General features: G+C 59.8%; 1 protein-coding gene across 4 annotated transcripts in view; it reads left to right on the top strand.

Annotated features, from left to right (window-relative positions):
* MACROD1 (mono-ADP ribosylhydrolase 1) overlaps positions 1 to 16,548 on the top strand; it is a 174,090-nt gene extending 157,542 nt beyond the window's left edge. For 2 of the 4 annotated variants that reach the window (XM_074401628.1, XM_074401627.1), the window contains 6 exons: positions 14,772 to 14,888; positions 15,326 to 15,447; positions 15,529 to 15,559; positions 15,713 to 15,786; positions 16,092 to 16,173; positions 16,361 to 16,548. In XM_074401628.1, coding sequence (XP_074257729.1) covers positions 14,772 to 14,888; positions 15,326 to 15,447; positions 15,529 to 15,559; positions 15,713 to 15,786; positions 16,092 to 16,173; positions 16,361 to 16,488 — 554 coding nt within the window. In that variant the 3' untranslated portion in view covers positions 16,489 to 16,548. Of the gene's footprint in view, positions 1 to 14,771; positions 14,889 to 15,325; positions 15,448 to 15,528; positions 15,560 to 15,712; positions 15,787 to 16,091; positions 16,174 to 16,247; positions 16,283 to 16,360 lie in introns of all 4 variants that reach the window. The other 2 variants (XM_074401629.1, XM_010348227.3) reach the window with 2 other exon arrangements.
* Positions 16,549 to 16,636: the final 88 nt, after the last annotated feature.

Genomic DNA, 16,636 nt, shown 5'->3' with positions numbered 1-16,636 from the left:
TGTGGGTGTGGCAGTGAGAGTGGGTGTGGCACCATAGACGCTTGGTGAGGAGTGCTCGCCCCCACTTGGGGACATCAGGGAGGCTTCTAGAAGGAGGTGGCACCTCCACTGTAATCCAAGGGATGGGTAGATATGAGCCGGGTGAAGACTGCTGTGAAGGGTGTCCGGGACAGAGGGAACAGCAGGGCCAAGGCCTGGAAGCGGAGGACAGGGAGGGGAATTGACGGAGGCTCCGACTCGGGGAATGACTGGAGTCCGGCCAAGTGGTGGGGAGATGGGAGATGGCCCGGGAGCCCAGAGAACCCTCGAGGAGCGAAATCTTTAGCCACTCAGTTCAGGAAGACAGAGGTCACACAGGGGTGGGCCTCGCAGCCTCACGTCAGCCCATCGAGTCTCTTCTGCCCACGACCCTGCCTGGGCTCTCATCTCACTCAAGGCCTGGGCCAAGGGCCTTGCCATGGTCAGTCAGGTCCCAGCCACCTCTCACAGTCACCTCCACACTGCCACCCTCCCCCTCGGCTCCCGCCACCCCAGCCTCCCTGGACAGGCCCCGCGCAGTCCCGCCTCTGCGCCTCCGCGCTGCAGTTCTGCCCGCGGTACTCTTGCTCCAGATGTGTCCACTCGGCTGCTCCCTGCACTCCCACGAGCCTTCACCTGAATGCCATCTCCCGGGGGCCCGCCCTGGCCCCTAGCTGAAATTGCAGCTGTTCCCCTGCCCCATGCTGGCACTCTCCCAGCCCCCACCCTGCGCCGGTTTTCGTTTTTCTGAGCACCGATCTCCTTCTAACGTGCTGTGTAATTTACTTACACATTGTATTCCTTGTCTTCTGTCCCCGGAAAATGAAAGACTGCATCTCTGGCACCCAGATCTGGGGCTGGCACTTATAATTAAGTGCTCAATCGATGTTTGTAATCCCAGTCGGTAACCGTAGCACCTGGGGAGGTCGAGGCAGGAGGATTGCTTGAGCCCAGGAATTTAAGAACAACTTGGGGAACATAGTAAGACCCCGTCTCTACAAACGAAAAAACAGTTAGGTGTGGCAGCACATGCACCTGCAGTTCCAGCTTGGGAGGCTGAGGTGGGAGGATCACTTGAGCCCGGGAGGTTAAGTCTGCAGTGGCCGGGCGCGGTGGCTCAAGCTTGTAATCCCAGCACTTTGGGAGGCCGAGGCGGGTGGATCACGAGGTCGAGAGATCGAGACCATCCTGGTCAACATGGTGAACCCCCGTCTCTACTAAAAAATACAAAAAATTAGCTGGGCATGGTGGCGCGTGCCTGTAATCCCAGCTACTCAGGAGGCTGAGGCAGGAGAATTGCCTGAACCCGGGAGGCGGAGGTTGCGGTGAGCCGAGATCGCGCCATTGCACTCCAGCCTGGGTAACAAGAGCGAAACTCCGTCTCAAAAAAGAAAAAAAAGAAAAAGAAAAAAAAAAAAGTCTGCAGTGAGCTGTGATTGTGCCACTGCACTCCAGCCTGGGTGACAGAGTTAGACTCTGTCTCAAAAAACAAACAAGAGACCGGGCATGGTGGCTCACGCCTGTAATCTCAGCACTTTGGGAGGCCTAGGCAGGCAGATCACCTGAAGTCAGGAGTTCAAGACCAGCCTGGCCAACATGGTGAAACCGTGTCTCTACTAAAAATATGAAAATTAGCCAGGCGTGGTGGTGCATGCCTGTAATCCCAGCTACTCTGGAGGCTGAGGCAGGAGAATCACCTGGACCTGGTAGGTGGAGTCTGCAGTGAGCTGAGATCACATCACCACAGAGCAAGACTCTGTCTCAAAAATGACAGAAGTTGATTGAATGAATGAATTACAGGTAAAGGTAGGGATGAGCCTATGCATTAAGCAAGGGACTTTCCCACGGGCAGCAGGGGAAACCACAGACGTTTTGGCACACCCAGGACTGGCTCACAGATGGCCTGTGACCTCACTCTGGGAAGTGGAGGGGCCCTGCCCTGGCTATTCAGGGTCACGGTCATTCTGGTTCCCCTGCCAGCATTTAGGGGTGAGGAGCGGCTGGCACAGGCATCTCGCACAATCTGACCGACACAGAGATGGACGGGGCGGGTCACCGGAGGAAGTGGGCCCAGAGTCCAGCCTTTTAACACAGGCTGAGATTTATGGAGCCTCCACCAGCACTTGCTGGGACTGTCACTCTGCTAATGTGATGGGAACACAGTGGAGGTGGCAGGGAGGGGGCTGTGTTAGGGACGAGCCCGGGGCTGGAATGGAGCCCAGCCTGGGCCCCGGAGATGCTCTGCCCTCCCCTGAACCCTTACTCCTCCACCATCTTTGAGTCCACCCAGCCCTAATCCCCTACCTGCCCAAGTTAGATCCCACCTGACTCTGCCCAGACACACCTGTCTTCCTATGATGGCCCTTGACATCCTTCCTACAGGGCTTCAGGCCTCTACCCACTTCCCTCCCATGACTACCCACCCATTGTTCCAACAAGTGCAAGGGCCATCTTGCGTGCCCTGGCCATGCTGCCCGGCACCCTGACGTGCCCCCTGCTCCATGTCTTCGGCCCACAGCCCTGGTCCCCACTTATGTTTTGTGTTTGTTCATTGCCTTCCTCCCCACTGGAATGGACTCTCCCTGAGGGCAGGGTTCTGGGAGATTCTGGGCCTCTGGAAGAGCTTCCTGCTGTGCAGTAAATAATTAATGTCTGCAGTGCGCTGAGTGGCACCCTCTATGTGCCTGCCCTAACTGAGAGCTGAGGACACAGCTCTCAGTCCAGCACCCCCATCCCATCCTCTCACTCCAGGGACTGCCAGCCTGCCAGGCAACCAACCAACACCCCAACCAACATGCCGGCCAACAACCCAACCAACCCTCTAGCCAACACCCCAACACCCAAACAACATGCCAGCCAACACCCAAACAATATACCACCCAACACCCCAACCAACACCCCAGCCAACACCCCAACCAACAAGTTAGCCAACACCCCAAACAACATGCCAGTCAATATGTCAACCAGTACCCCAACACCCCAACCAACACCCCAAACATGCCAGCCAACACCCAACCAGCCAACACCCAGCCATCACCCCAGCCAACACCCCAACACCCCAGCCAACACCCCAACCAACATGACAGCTAAAACCCCAAACATCCCAGCCAATACCCCAACATACCAACATGATAGCCAATACCCCAGCCAACACCTCAACACCCCAACCAACACCCCAATCAACATGCCAGCCAACACCCCAACCAGCACCCCGGCCAACACCCCAACCAACAAACACTCCAGTCAACCAACACCCCAGTCAACATGCCAGCCAATGCCCCAAGCAATACCCCAACCAACACACAAGCCAACACCCCAACAAACATAACGACAGCCAACACCCCAAACAACACCCCAGCCAACACCCCAAACAACACACCAACATGACAGCCAACAGCTCAGCCAACACCTCCACCACAGCCAACACCCCAACCAACACCCCAACATGACAGCCAATACCTCAGCCAACACCTCAACACCCCAACCAACACCCCAACACCCCAGCATGACAGCCAACACCCCAGCCAACACCTCAACACCCCAGCCAACACTCCAACCAACACCCCAATCAGCATGCCAGCCAACAACCCAACCAACACCCCAGCCAGCACACCAACAGCCAACACCCCAGCCAACACTCAACTCCCCAACCAACACCACAGCCAACACCCTGGCCAACACCACAACCAACCAACACCCCAATCAACATGCCAGCCAACACTCCAAGCATTACCCCAACCAACACACAAGCCAACACTCCAGCCAACACCCCAACACCCCAACCAACACCCCAGCCATCACCCCAACCAGCATCCCAGTCAACACCCCAACACCCCAGCCATCACTCCAACCAACATCCCAGTCAACACCCCAACCAACACCCCAGCCATCACCCCAACCAACATCCCAGCCAACACCCCAACCAACACCCCAACCAATGCCCCAGCCAACACCCCAGCGAACACCCCAACCAATGCCCAGCCAACACCCTGACCAACACCCCAGCCAATACCCTGCCGAACACTCTGGAGTGTGTGGTGGCATGGAGTTCTTCCAGGAGGGCCTGGCACAGCTGGGGCTCAGAAGCCAGGGCTTGGGCTGGCCTGCAGGGCTTTGGGGCCTAAGCCCACTGTTTTTATGGCAGATGTGTGTTGATTTGGAGCAGGAGGGAGCTGGAGTCTGGGGAGCAGGGAAGGGAGTCTCCCAGGCACCCCCAATACAGTGAGAGCCCCCATGGGTTACTAGGCTAAAGGGACTTAACCTGTGGCTCAAGAGTTCTGATTTGAAAAAAAAAAAAAAAAAAAAAAAGAGGGTGCCTGCCTCACTCTGGGCCCGGACTCACCCACCAGGCCCTGAGGCCAAACTAGATGGTACTGGCAGCTCGGTGAATCCTGGGCAAGTCCCTGAACTCCCCATTCCTTCCTGGGGCACACTCTGAGTTGGGGGAGCTATACCAAATGCTGGAACTCAGGACTTGGCTCTGCCTTCAGGGAGACCCGGTTTGGTAGGAGGCTTCCGAGCAGAGGGAGCATTTGACTTGGGTCCTGAAGTCTGAATAGGAGTTCTGCAGGTAGAGCAGGATGGAGGCCCCCCAGGGAGAGGGCCTGTGTCTGCTTCAGAGAGGCTTGATGGGCTTGGGCAGCCACCAGCCTCCCCGACAGACCCTTGGGCCTGGTGTCTGCCAGGCCCCCTCCTCTCTCCCACCTCCCTCCTGGAAAGCTTTTACTGGCTCAATAAAAACATTTTTTAAAACACTTTCCTATTGTATGGTAAGAAGGGAGGCAGGTCCTAAATCAGGATGGGAATCGACGGGGCCCTGACGCGTGTCTCTCCTGTTTATTAGGACTGAAATGTTTACTTGGCGATAAGGAGCCGGCTTTCTCGGGGAGATTTGTGCGCTCTTTTTCAATTACCCCTCGTCTTTCTCTGCCACTTTTGCACTAAAGGGATAATAAATGTATCGGAGCGTTTCAATTATTCATCTAAATCATGACTGCGCCTGCCATGGCCAAGCTTTAGTGACAGATTAATTCAGGGCCGCCTTCCTCTGCCTGCGTGGCCGCCATCTCTACTCGGGCCTGGCCAGCGCCCCAAAGGGTCAGCTCCTGGGGTGGGCGGGAGAAGGTCAGGCAGGTCCCTGGCAGGTGGGCAGGGTGCAGATGGAACCCCATCCCCACCCTCTGCCCTGGGCCTTCCTGAGGTCAGCGACCCCACCCAAACTGCAGGGTCCAGCTCGTGTGGGTGCAGCTGCCCCTGCCCCCAATGCCTTTCACCCTGAGCACCCCTGCACCCTGTGCCCACAGGGCAAGCCCGTGAGAGAGAGAGAGAGAGAGAGAGAGTGTGTGTGTGTCCGTCCAGTGCATGCCGGCCCAGCTGCTTCCTTTTTTTTTTCCCTCCTCCTCAACCCAATTTTTTTTTTTTTTTTTGAGATAGAGTCTCGCTCCATCGCCAGGCGCCCGACTGGAGTGCACTGGCGCAATCTTGGCTCACTGCAACCTCCGCCTCCTGGGTTCAAGCAATTCTCCTGCCTCAGCCTCCCAAGTAGCTGGGACTACAGGCACACGCCACCTGCCCAGCTAATTTTATATTTTTAGTAGAGACGGGGTTTCACCATGTCGGCCAGGCTGGTCTCGATCTCTTGACCTCGTGATCCACCTGCCTCAGCCTCCCAAAGTGCTGGGATTACAGGCGTAAGCCACTGTGCCCAGCCTACCCCAGCTGCTTCCTGTCCAGTGGGCTTCCCTCAGTGTCTTCTTCGGCACCAGGCCTTTGCACATGCTGCGCCTGGCCTGAGTGCCCCTCTGCCCTCCTGCCGCAACCCTCCCGCCTAGTTTTGCCTTCGCATGTCAGGGCACCCCCTCCACTCTGCTCTGTTTAGTGAAGCCTGCCATGTGGACAGCCCTCCCAGCCTGGGCGCCTGTGTGTGTGTGTGGGTGCACCTCTCGCCTCTCCCCAGGCCCCCACCATGGATTCCCTGGCCTGCTCAGAAGCTCCTCACACACGTGCTGGGGCCCTGGCGGACAGCCGAGCACCCTCCCCCGAACCCTGCCTCTCTCCCTTGGTATCTCCCTTACCACCTCCCTCTCTCCCTCATTTTCTCCATTTCTCCCTCTACCCTCTGCCTCTCTCTGGCTCCCTCTTCCTTCTCCCGTCCCTCCCCTCTCGCTCTGACGCTCTCTGTTCCTAGACCGGCAGGCCCGGGAGGATTCGCTCGGGCCTCTAAGTATTCAGCCCTCGCTTCCTGCCCCGCTGGCCCACGCCCTGCTCCAGCTATCTCCCATCGCCTGCTGCTGCTAATCCGTGATTGCTTCCCACGGCCGCTGGGAAAAGGCTCAGCGCCGGCCGCGCCGATTAGCCGTGGCCTTGCTCCAAGAGCAGATAACGTGGTCTCCGTGGCCTGTGGCTGGCCTTGGCCCTCTGGAGGCCGGGCTGTGTGTATCCCACCCCTCCCTGGCTGGGCTGAGCTCAGAAGAAGCAGGTGGTCCGAGGGGCTCGGCAGCCCCGCGCCTGTCCCTCGGCCAGTCTGGTGGGCATTGGGTGTGCACGTCGGACATGCTCTCTGGCGTGGGGCGTGGGGCTGTCTGGCAAAGGGCAGGGGTGGGGGCTGTGCGTCAGCATAGAAAGGAAGGGCGTGCCAGGAAGAGGGAACAGAAGGGCACCCAGATGCCAAATCAGAACACCTCCCTCCCCTGCTGGAAACTTCCCACCCCGCTAGAATCAATTCCCAACTACTGATTCCTCACCACCCAGGAGCTCCTCCCAGCTGGCCTGTTCCCGCCGCAGGGCTCTGCCTTCCTGAGCTCTCTGCCCTGGCTCACCCCCGACTCTCCTCCCCATCTCCTTCCAAAGCCAGGTCTTTCTCATCACTCAGGGTTCTGCTCAAACGCCGCCTCCTCCAACGGGCCTCCTCACCCTCTGAACAGCGCCCGCCCCTCCCGCCTCCCTCCTGTCCGGCTTCATCTTCCCCTTCTCCTTTTTTACCATCGCCATGACTTAGAGCTGCGTGTCCTGTCCCTAGAACTGAGGCCACGGGAGTCCTGGCCTTGCAGGGGGCTGGCACGTGGAATGCCACCCCCCAGGCCTCGCCTGCATTTTTTGAATAGTGCAGATTTTGGAGCCAGTAGGAGGAATGCAGGAGGTAGGGAATTCATCTGAGGGGGAGGTGGCAGGGAGCCCCGGAGACTCCTTGACAGCCTCACTGGAGTTGAGGATTTTCTTCTATGGACCTTTGGGAGCCATGGGAGGTTTTAGGGGCAGGTGGCTTGTGCCCTTCCCCAAGGAAAGGCCCAGGCCTCCCTGCCACCCCTGCCTGACCCCAGTTGGTGATGATGATGATGGTGGCAACAGCAGCCAGGCATTCTCAGTACTCACAACGTGGCCACCAGCACCCTCTGAACCTCTCCTAGCAAAATCTCACACACCCTCACCCAGCCCTAAGGGAGGCACCATTAGCATCTCCATTTTGCAGATGAAGAAACTGAGGCACCAAGTTCCCAGAGCTGAACCTTACTTCTCACCCCACCCTGCAGCTGGCCCTGCTGTGTAAAAGGGACAGTGGGACTGGGCCCCTGTCCCGTGGCCACAGCTTTGACCAGGCAGCTAGTGGGGCTCCTGCTCCGCCCCCCGCAGGCACAATGCCACCAAGCCCCTGCATGCAGCTGCCACAGGGATTTTTAATAACGGGAGTGATTTTTGCATGATGAATGAGGCACTGCCGTTGTGTACATAATGAAGCCCTAATGTTTTCAAATCCCCATTTAAGGAGCTGATCTCACCCCGTAATGAATTTCAGATCACATCACAGAGCTGTCGTCCATCCATCTTCTCCCTGGGGCACCCACCCGCCTTGGCACCGAGAGGGTGGGGCCTGGTGAGGATGGGCTCTGCACTCTCGCTGGGCTGAGCCCAAGCTGCAGCCGGGGCTGGCGAGGGTTTGTTGATTGAATGGGCGATCAGGAGGTGTGAACAGAGGCAAAGATGGTTCTGGCAGTGGGATATTACTGAGGGTCTTGGCCTAGGAGTTGAAGAGAAGCCAGAGGTAGAGAATGAGGAATGGGCTGGGAGAGAATAGAGGGCAAGACCCTTGGGTAGGTCACTTACCCAGGCTTTGTGGGCAGACCTTTACTCTGCAGGGTTGGGAGCCTGGGGCAGCAGCTCCAATGTCTGTCCTTGATGTAGTTGGTACTCTCTCAGGACTCAGTTTCCCCCATTTCCCAGGGAGCCTGGCCCTTCTGCCTTGGCATCGGGTATTTCTGTAGCCCTCTCCCAGAGAGGGAAACCAGCATGGGCCGCACCAAGGCTCAGCTGCCAGTACCCTCCGTGCTGTGCTCAGCCCGTCCAGGCGGGAGTGGTTCCCGGAGCCCAGACCCCTGTGCCTCCCTGGGCTGGGGGGGAGGCACACCCCTCCCCCACCCCAGCTTACGATGCTGCTTCCCCAAGGCCCTCTCTTCCCAGCCCCTCCTGCCTGCCTTCTCAGGGACGTCTCCACCCTAGCAGCGTGGCTCATCCCGGGGTACAAGGTCCCCCGAGAGCATGAGGGGGCAAAGGGATCCCCTGCCTGTGAAGTCCATAGCTGAGCCTCAGCCTCCCGTTTGTAAAAGAGGATGCCCCCACGTTGCCCCTGCAAGCTCACTTCAAAGGCATGAGACTTGGCACTTGAAACACAGGGCCAGACGCTGCCGTCATGGGCAGGCTGGAGACCAGCAGCCCAGAGACCCAGCCCCAGCCCAGGCCCCGCTCACCCTCACAATCCGGCCCAGGCCCCTTCCTGCTCACTTCCCTGCTCTTGGGGCCCACAGGAGTCTAGGAAGGTCGGGGGCAGCAGCAAGAGCTGTCCAGGCAAGGCCTTACATTTTGCTGTGTGGCTCTGAGAAAATGGCTTTGCCTCTCTGAGCCTATCACTACTTCCATAAAATGACGGTTAATAATCTGGGTTTTTGCCGGGCGCGGTGGCTCAAGCCTGTAATCCCAGCACTTTGGGAGGCCGAGGCGGGTGGATCACGAGGTCGAGAGATCGAGACCATCCTGGTCAACATGGTGAAACCCCGTCTCTACTAAAAAATACAAAAAATTAGCTGGGCATGGTGGCGCGTGCCTGTAATCCCAGCTACTCAGGAGGCTGAGGCAGGAGAATTGCCTGAACCAAGGAGGCGGAGGTTGCGGTGAGCCGAGATCGCGCCATTGCACTCCAGCCTGGGTAACAAGAGCGAAACTCCGTCTCAAAAAAAAAAAAAAAAAAAAACAACAACAACAACAAAAAAATAATAATCTGGGTTTTGGCCAGGCATGGGGCTCACTGCTATAATCCCAGCACTTTGGGAGGCCAAGGCGGGCGGATCACAAGGTCAGGAGATCGAGACCATCCTGGCTAACACAGTCAAACTCCATCTCTACTAAAAATACAAGAAGTTAGCCGGTCGTGGTGGCACGTGCTTGCAGTCTCATCTACTCAGGAGGCTGAGGCAGGAGAATCGCTTGAACCCAGGAGGCTGAGGTTGCAGTGAGCTGAGATCGTGTCACTGCACTCCAGCCTGGGTGACACAGACTGTCTTAAAAAATGGTAATAATCAGCCAGGTGCAGTTTCTCTGTAGGCTCACACCTGTAATCCCAGCACTCTGGGAGGCCGAGGTGGGTGAATCACGAGGTCAGGAGTTCGAGACCAACCTGACCAACATGGAGAAACCCTGTCTCTACTAAAAATACAAAATTAGCCAGGTGTGGTGGCACATGCCTGTAATCCCAGCTACTCGGGAGGCTGAGGTGGAGGTTGTGGTGAGCTGAGATTACACCACTGCAGTCCATCCTGGGCAACAAGAGTGAAACTCTGTATCAAAAAATAATCACCATCATCACCATCACGCGGGTCTTAGTTCCTGCTCCCCTTCTAACTGCCGGACCTTGGACAAGCTGCTTAACCCCGGGCCCTCAGTCCCCCATCCCCCTGGACACCTCCCAGCATAATCTCACTTCCCCCGCCACTCTTTATTTTTATTTTTTATTTTTTGAGATGGGGTCTCACTATGTTGTCCAGGCTGATCTGACTCTCCTGCGCTCAAGTGATCCTCCCACCTCAGCCTCCCAAAGTGCTGAGATTACAGGCATGAGCCACCCTGCCCAGCCCCCAGCACTCTCTAGAGGCCAGGGCTCTGAGATTCAGAGAGGTTAAGTGATTTGCCCCAAACCACCAGCAATCTGATGGTCAAGAATTCTGGGAAGAAAAATCCCAAAGATTGCACACTGTGGACCAGCCCCACAGGACGGTGGGGGAAGCGGTGGTACAGAGAGACCAGGAGCAGGTCCAGGCTTGCAGGTTGGGGTGCCCTGCCCTCGGCAGGGGCACAGCTGCCCTCCTGGTCCCTTGGGCACAGGCCTCCTCTTGTTCCTGTAAATAATTAATTAGCCCCTGCCTGCTTGTTTGTTTAGCATGAGGAATGCTCCCCCACTGAGATGCATTTATTGCTGAATAAATTTAAATATCTAATCTTCCCTTCATGAATATTACAGCACCCTAAATAGCGGCCAACTCATCCTAAGCGCCTTGGCGGATGGCCTCACTGGAGCCTGGCTGCCTTCCGCCTTTGCTGGCTCTGAGGATGGCCTGGCTCCAGCCCTGCCAGCCCACTCCTGGTGCCCTCTTCTGCCCCAGGAATGCCCAGGGCCACAATCACTTGGCCCAGCCTTCCTTCCTTCCTCAGCATCCTTCCATGGGAGGCGTGGAGAGGCTGGGGGCTGAGTGCGGGACCACGGAGGCCGGCAGGCCGGGGTTTACCCCTGCGAAGCAGGGAGGCTCCTGAGAAGGGGCGGAGGGCCAGGGGCTACTCAGAGGCCAGGGCCGGGGCAGAGAGAGGCTCCTCAGGGCTCAGGTGAGGGCAGATAGGGTCCAGGTGACATCCGAGGAGTGGCTTGAGGAAGGGGACAGGGAAGGGCCCGCTGAATGGAGGAGCCATCAGCTGTAGGGGCAGCCACACTGTCCAGAAAGACAGTGGTCTCAGAACACTGAGCAGCAAGAGGCCCCCGGGCAGCCCCTCTACCAGGAGGGGACTTACCAGTGTGGGAGACACCGCCTTCCCATGAGCATGACGGGCCATTTGAGCCAGTCGGCCAGAGTGCTTCAGGGTGAGGCCCTCTTAGGGTCCCAGAGGAAGCAGAGCCACCTACGTTGGGAGCCCAGCCTTCCAGCTGCTGGGCACGTTTCCCTCTCTGTGCCTCAGTTTCTTCTTCTATAAGCAGGAAAAAAATAAGGCAGTGGATATAAATCACTGCCCAGGCACTTACCCAACAAGAGGGCTGACAAAGGGCACGGGGGGTGGGGGTGTCATACCAGCTGCTTAGAAGGCTGGGCCGGGGCAACATAGCAAGAGCCTGTGTCAAAAAAGACAGGCTCAGCCGGGCGCCGTGACTCACGCCTGTCATCCCAGCACTTTGGGAGGCCGAGGCAGGCGGATCACAAGGTCAAGAGATCAAGACCATCCTGGCCAACATGGTGAAACCCCATCTCTACTAAAAATACAAAAATTAGCTAGGCATGGTGATGGGCGCCTGTAGTCCCAGCTACTTGAGAGGCTGAGGCAGGAGAATTGCTTGAACTCAGGAGGCGGAGGTTGCAGTGAGCCAAGATCACACCACTGCACTCCAGCCTGGTGACGGAGCAAGACTCTGTCTCCAAAAACAAAACAAAACAGGTTCATGCCTATAATCCCAGCACTTTGGGAGGCCAAGGCAGGTGGATCATTGGAGGTCAGGAGTTCGAGACTAGCCTGACCAACATGGTGAAACCCTGTCTCTACCAAAAATACAAAAAATTAGCCAGGTGTGGTGGTGTGCACCTGTGATCCTAGCTCCTTGGGAGGCTGAGGCACAAGAATCACTTGAACCCGGGCGGCAGAGGTTACAGCGAGCCAAGATCACACCCCTGCACTCCAGCCTGGGCGTCAGAGACAGAGGGCTGACGTGAAGGTGCCGGATGAGGGAAGCTTAAAGGTAGAGGAGCGGGGAAGAGACTGCAGGGGGAGGGAGGGGCCTCAGGGGCCATCTTCTAGGCAGGTGGAGGAAGGCTTCACCTTTGACCTGGTGGAGAAACCTCTCAGGACGGCCCCACCACCCGTCGGCTCTGTCTCCCCAGGAAAGACCCCAGGTCTTCTGCTGACTTGGGATGGAGGATGAGCTGGAGGCTGGAGGTTTGTTTTGGTGGCTGAGGGGCCTGGAGAGGAGACTGAGGGTGGCTCAGCTCCCGGGAACTGGAAAGATCCCACCTTCCACCAGGGAGCCCCAGCAACCAGGGCTGCTGGTCTTTTCCAGCTGCCTTGAGGTGCGGTGGGAACAGGAAAGAGGGAAGGAGGGCATCTCCGCTGGATGCGACATCAGGAAGCTTGAGTCTCTAGGACCCAGTAAGAGTCAGGACAGGCCTGGAGGGCAGAGCTAAGGGGGTTCTGGGAGTGTGTGCGGGAGGGGCCCTGTGGGCCCTTGGCTAAGAACAGCAGGGTGGGGGTTCCCCTCTGCACTTGCTGGGGAGGGGCACGCAGGCAGGAGGGCCAGGCTGCGCTCTCGCTTGTTGGGATGAGGGTGGGCATCCATGGGCCGATAATGACCTGTCTGTCATCTCTGCTCTAGGGGAGCCCCTCCCTGGAGCACGGGCGGGCGCTGTTCTGGAATTGCTGGCAGTGAGGGAGGGGGCATCCGGCCTGAGCCTCTCCAGCGTCGATTCAAACTCCCTCCACCTCCCTTGTGCCCCCACGTCAGCCCCAAAGGTCTGGCTGCAGGCCCGTTGTCCACTTCCATAGGAAACATTAAATCCCTGAATACTGAGCTCCACTTCCGCAGGGCCCCCACAGCTGGCCAAGGTCGCCTGCAGGGCGGTTAGAACCCAGTGACAGCGAGCAGCCGGGTGCCAGGTGGTTGAGGCCATCAGGGCAGGGCTGGGAGGCTCCTAGGAGAACCCGCTCAGACAGGCCCCTGTGCTCAACCCCACACTCCATGAACACCCTGCACACAGCCTCTCCCGTCACGCTGGTGTACACACACCCGAGCATGCCCACGCTGTCACACTGTCGTTAGGATACACTCACATCACCTCCACTCGTGCCAAGTACTCCCTTAAGCACGTTCCAAAGTTAACTCAATCCTTCCAGCAGCCAGCCCAGTGAGCTCTGAGGCGGGTGCTACTATCCCATCTTCCAGATGGAGCAACTGAGGCCCAGAGAGGTTAAATGATATGTGCGGGGTCTCACATCTGTGGCTGGCAGAGCCAGGATTTGAACTCGGACTGCCCAGCTCCACAGCCGGCCACGGCTCCCCGTTTAAACTCTCACTGCCTGTCTCCAGCCTGGACGCCCGCTCCTGGCCCAGCCTTCTTGCTCCATCTCAGCCTCCCCGTGGGCTGCAGCTGCCTTTCTCGCTGCATAGAAGAGGAGCGGGGGTCGGGATCCAGGCCTGAGCCGTTCTCAGGGTTCCCCTAACCTCTCTACCCACCCATCCCTGGGACGCTGTGGGAAATTGCCCGGTGCCAGCTCTAAGTAAAGTTGCAAAATGAGGCTTAATTGTGCCCCTGGGGCACAAGAGAAAACAGCAAAAGAAAGGGGTGTGAGCCAGCTGACATCTCTGGAGCTGTGCCGAGGCTGAAATGAGGAAGGAGAAGGCCCTTGGTTTGTCCATCCGTAAAATGGGGAATGATGGGCTCTCTTGGTGCCCGCCCTTGAGCACCACTAGGGAGCTGGTGCCTGAGGAGCTCCTGGAACGATTCTAGGGTGCGATTAGAGCTGCCGCAGATGGGCCGGGTCCTCCTGGCCAGCACGGGGTCTCTTCCTCTGTGGGAGGGTCGCTGTCCCGATATTCCAGATGAGACAGTGGACGCCAGATAAGGTAAAAGGCAGGATCTCACAGCCGATGAGGGGCAAGCCCAGGCTGGACCCAGGCCTACCGGAGGCGGTGCCTCACCTACGCGGTGCCCTGGCGAGGTTGGGCTGCTGGAGCGTTTCCTCCAAGCCTCCCGCTGCGCCCGGGTTGTTTATCTGGGCCCGGATCCCCAGGGTCGCTCGTGAAGCCCTGGAGCCGCCCTTGGATAAACAAGCCCAGGAGGGGCAGCAATTAAGCCGGATGCGCTAACGAGGCGGCTCATTAATCAAAAGGGGTTTGCGCGCCGGGAGACCCGGGCCCGGCTGCCGGGCTCCCCCGCGCGGCTGGAAGACCCAGGCCCCAGCTCCGGATCTGATCACCTTGTAACAAGGTGGCCTCTCTTTCCTCCTCCGTGAAATGGGTCCTAGGGTCTAACGCCGCCCGGTGGGGCGCTGCCTGGGGAGGTGGTCCTTGGGATCCCACCAACGCCGAGGCCCGGGAGGAGGCAGCGACTGGTCGCTAGACAGGGCTAGAGAGGGGCGTCGGGGAGGAGAGTGACGCTTCCCCGTCACCCCGGCTTCGGCGACAGTTCCTGCCGCGGCGGCCCCCGCCTCCCGGAGCCGCCCAGCCTGGGCCCTGGCGGCGCGGCCTGGAAGGAGCAGGGTGGGCCGGGCGCGCCCCCTGCTGGCCTCCCTGCGCCACTTCCCGCCATGCCCAGGGCCGCCCCGCCGTGCGCCTCGGTTCCCCCTGATGGGAAACACTCGGGGTGGGGATAGGGGCAGCGGCCGAGGCCGCGGCGTTGGGGCGCGGGGCCGCGTGGGTCCTCGCACCGCCGAGGGGCTTCTCCGGACTGCGGGTGCTCAGCCCGGGGTCGCAGCCTTCTCTGCCAGGCCGGCTCAGTCCCCACCCGCCCTGTCCGCAGTGGACGGTTGCATTCACCGGGCCGCCGGCGCCCTGCTCACCGACGAGTGCCGGACCCTGCAGAGCTGCGAGACCGGCAAGGCCAAGATCACCGGCGGCTATCGGCTGCCCGCCAAATGTGAGTCCCCGAAGCGCTCCCAGCCGTGGGGCGCAGACAGGGCGCCCGTGTGTCACTGGGGCATCAGGGTTGCGGCCCCCACAGGAGTGCTAGGGACCTCCTGAGAGGGCCCTTTTTAACCTTAAGGCCCAAGACCCGGCCCCTCCAACCACCCAGAAAGCAGATGGGGGAGACAGTGCGTGGAGGCTGGAGAGGGAGCTGAAGGGCAACGCCTTTGCGCCCACACTCGCGCCCGGGTCTCAGGCCCATGCGGATATGGGGAGGGGGCGCGGAACGCCGTGAGTGTACCGATTCAGGCTCGAGGGGGTCCCCGGGGGGGCCTTCGCCGAGGGGGAGAAAGGGGTTTCCTGCCCGCTTCTGCCCGGGCCGGCAGGGGGAAGCGAGGGAGCTGAGGACGGCGTAGGTCCCGGCCGGTCTGACCCGGTCACCCCCCGCAGACGTCATCCACACGGTGGGACCCATGGCCTACGGAGAGCCCAGCGCCAGCCAGGCTGCCGAGCTCCGCAGCTGCTACCTGAGCAGCCTGGACCTGCTGCTGGAAAACCGGCTCCGCTCGGTGGTGAGGGGCGGTCCGCGGGGGAGGGCGGGAGACGGGGCGCAGTGACAATGTCCCAAACCCCTCTCACCCCTCCCCGCCCAGGCGTTCCCCTGCATCTCCACCGGCGTGTTTGGTGAGTGGGTTTGGACGAAGCGCAAGCGCCAGGAGTGGGCGGTGGGGGACCCAGACGCCGAGAGCAGCTGGGGCGGACGGGGGGTGGGCGGGGCCTCCTGCTGGCGGGGGCGGGGCCAGAGGCCAGGACTCACTCCTGCCCCACCCGCCGCAGGCTACCCCAGTGAGGCGGCGGCCGAGGTCGTGCTGGCCACGCTGCGCGAGTGGCTGGAGCAACACAAGGACAAGGTGGGGCCTGGGCCCGGGCGAGGGTGGGTTCCACATCCTCACCAGTCTGACCAGACCCAGTCATTGCCCAAGGTGTGAGGGTGCCCAGGGAGTCAGGGTGCAGAGCAGAGGGCCAGGCCCACCCCCTCCATCCCGGTTTCTCCTGCGCGAGGGCACCTGGTGGTGGCGAGATGGGATGACACAGCCCTGAGCTTCCGTGAAGGGTGCGAGGCCAGGCAGGTGAAAGCCTGCACCCGGGTGGGCAGTGACAGGATCCCGGGGCCAGACATGGTGGCCTGGCCCAGGCTGACCAGCCCCTGGCGCAGGTGGACCGGCTGATCATCTGCGTGTTCCACGAGAAGGACGAGAACATCTACCTGAGCCGGCTCCCCCACTATTTCCCTGTGGGTACGTACCCCGCACCGCCAGCCCCGACCCCGGTCCACCCTGGGGGCGGGCTCTCATTGTCCTCTGCCTTCCAGCCTGAGGCTCCCGCAGCCCACCCTGACCGGGACTGGTAAGCGGGGCCTGGCCCCATGCGGTGGCCCAGGCCCTCGACTAACCCGCCCGCTAACGCCCGCTCACCCCCAAGCAGGTCGGGAAACCATGGGCAGCCTGGGAGGTTGGGGACACCCACAGACACCTCTGACTCTGCTCTGCCCTCAGACCCGCCTTGCGGACCTCGCTCCCAGCTCTGAAAGTTCGCCAAAGCCTGCAGCCTGACCACCCCTTCTTTCCCTCCGCGCCCGCCCGGAGGAGCCTAATAAAGATCACCCTGTGGCAGCTCCTGCTGTCTGAGCTCTGACTGTGGGGAGAGAGGCGGCCCAGGTGTTGGATGGAGTCCCTGGCCAGATGCTTTTGCTGATACGGG

This window comes from Saimiri boliviensis, chromosome 6 (assembly GCF_048565385.1).
Source record: "Saimiri boliviensis isolate mSaiBol1 chromosome 6, mSaiBol1.pri, whole genome shotgun sequence".
NCBI lineage: Eukaryota > Metazoa > Chordata > Mammalia > Primates > Cebidae > Saimiri > Saimiri boliviensis.
This window is presented reverse-complemented; position numbering and strand designations above follow the sequence as displayed.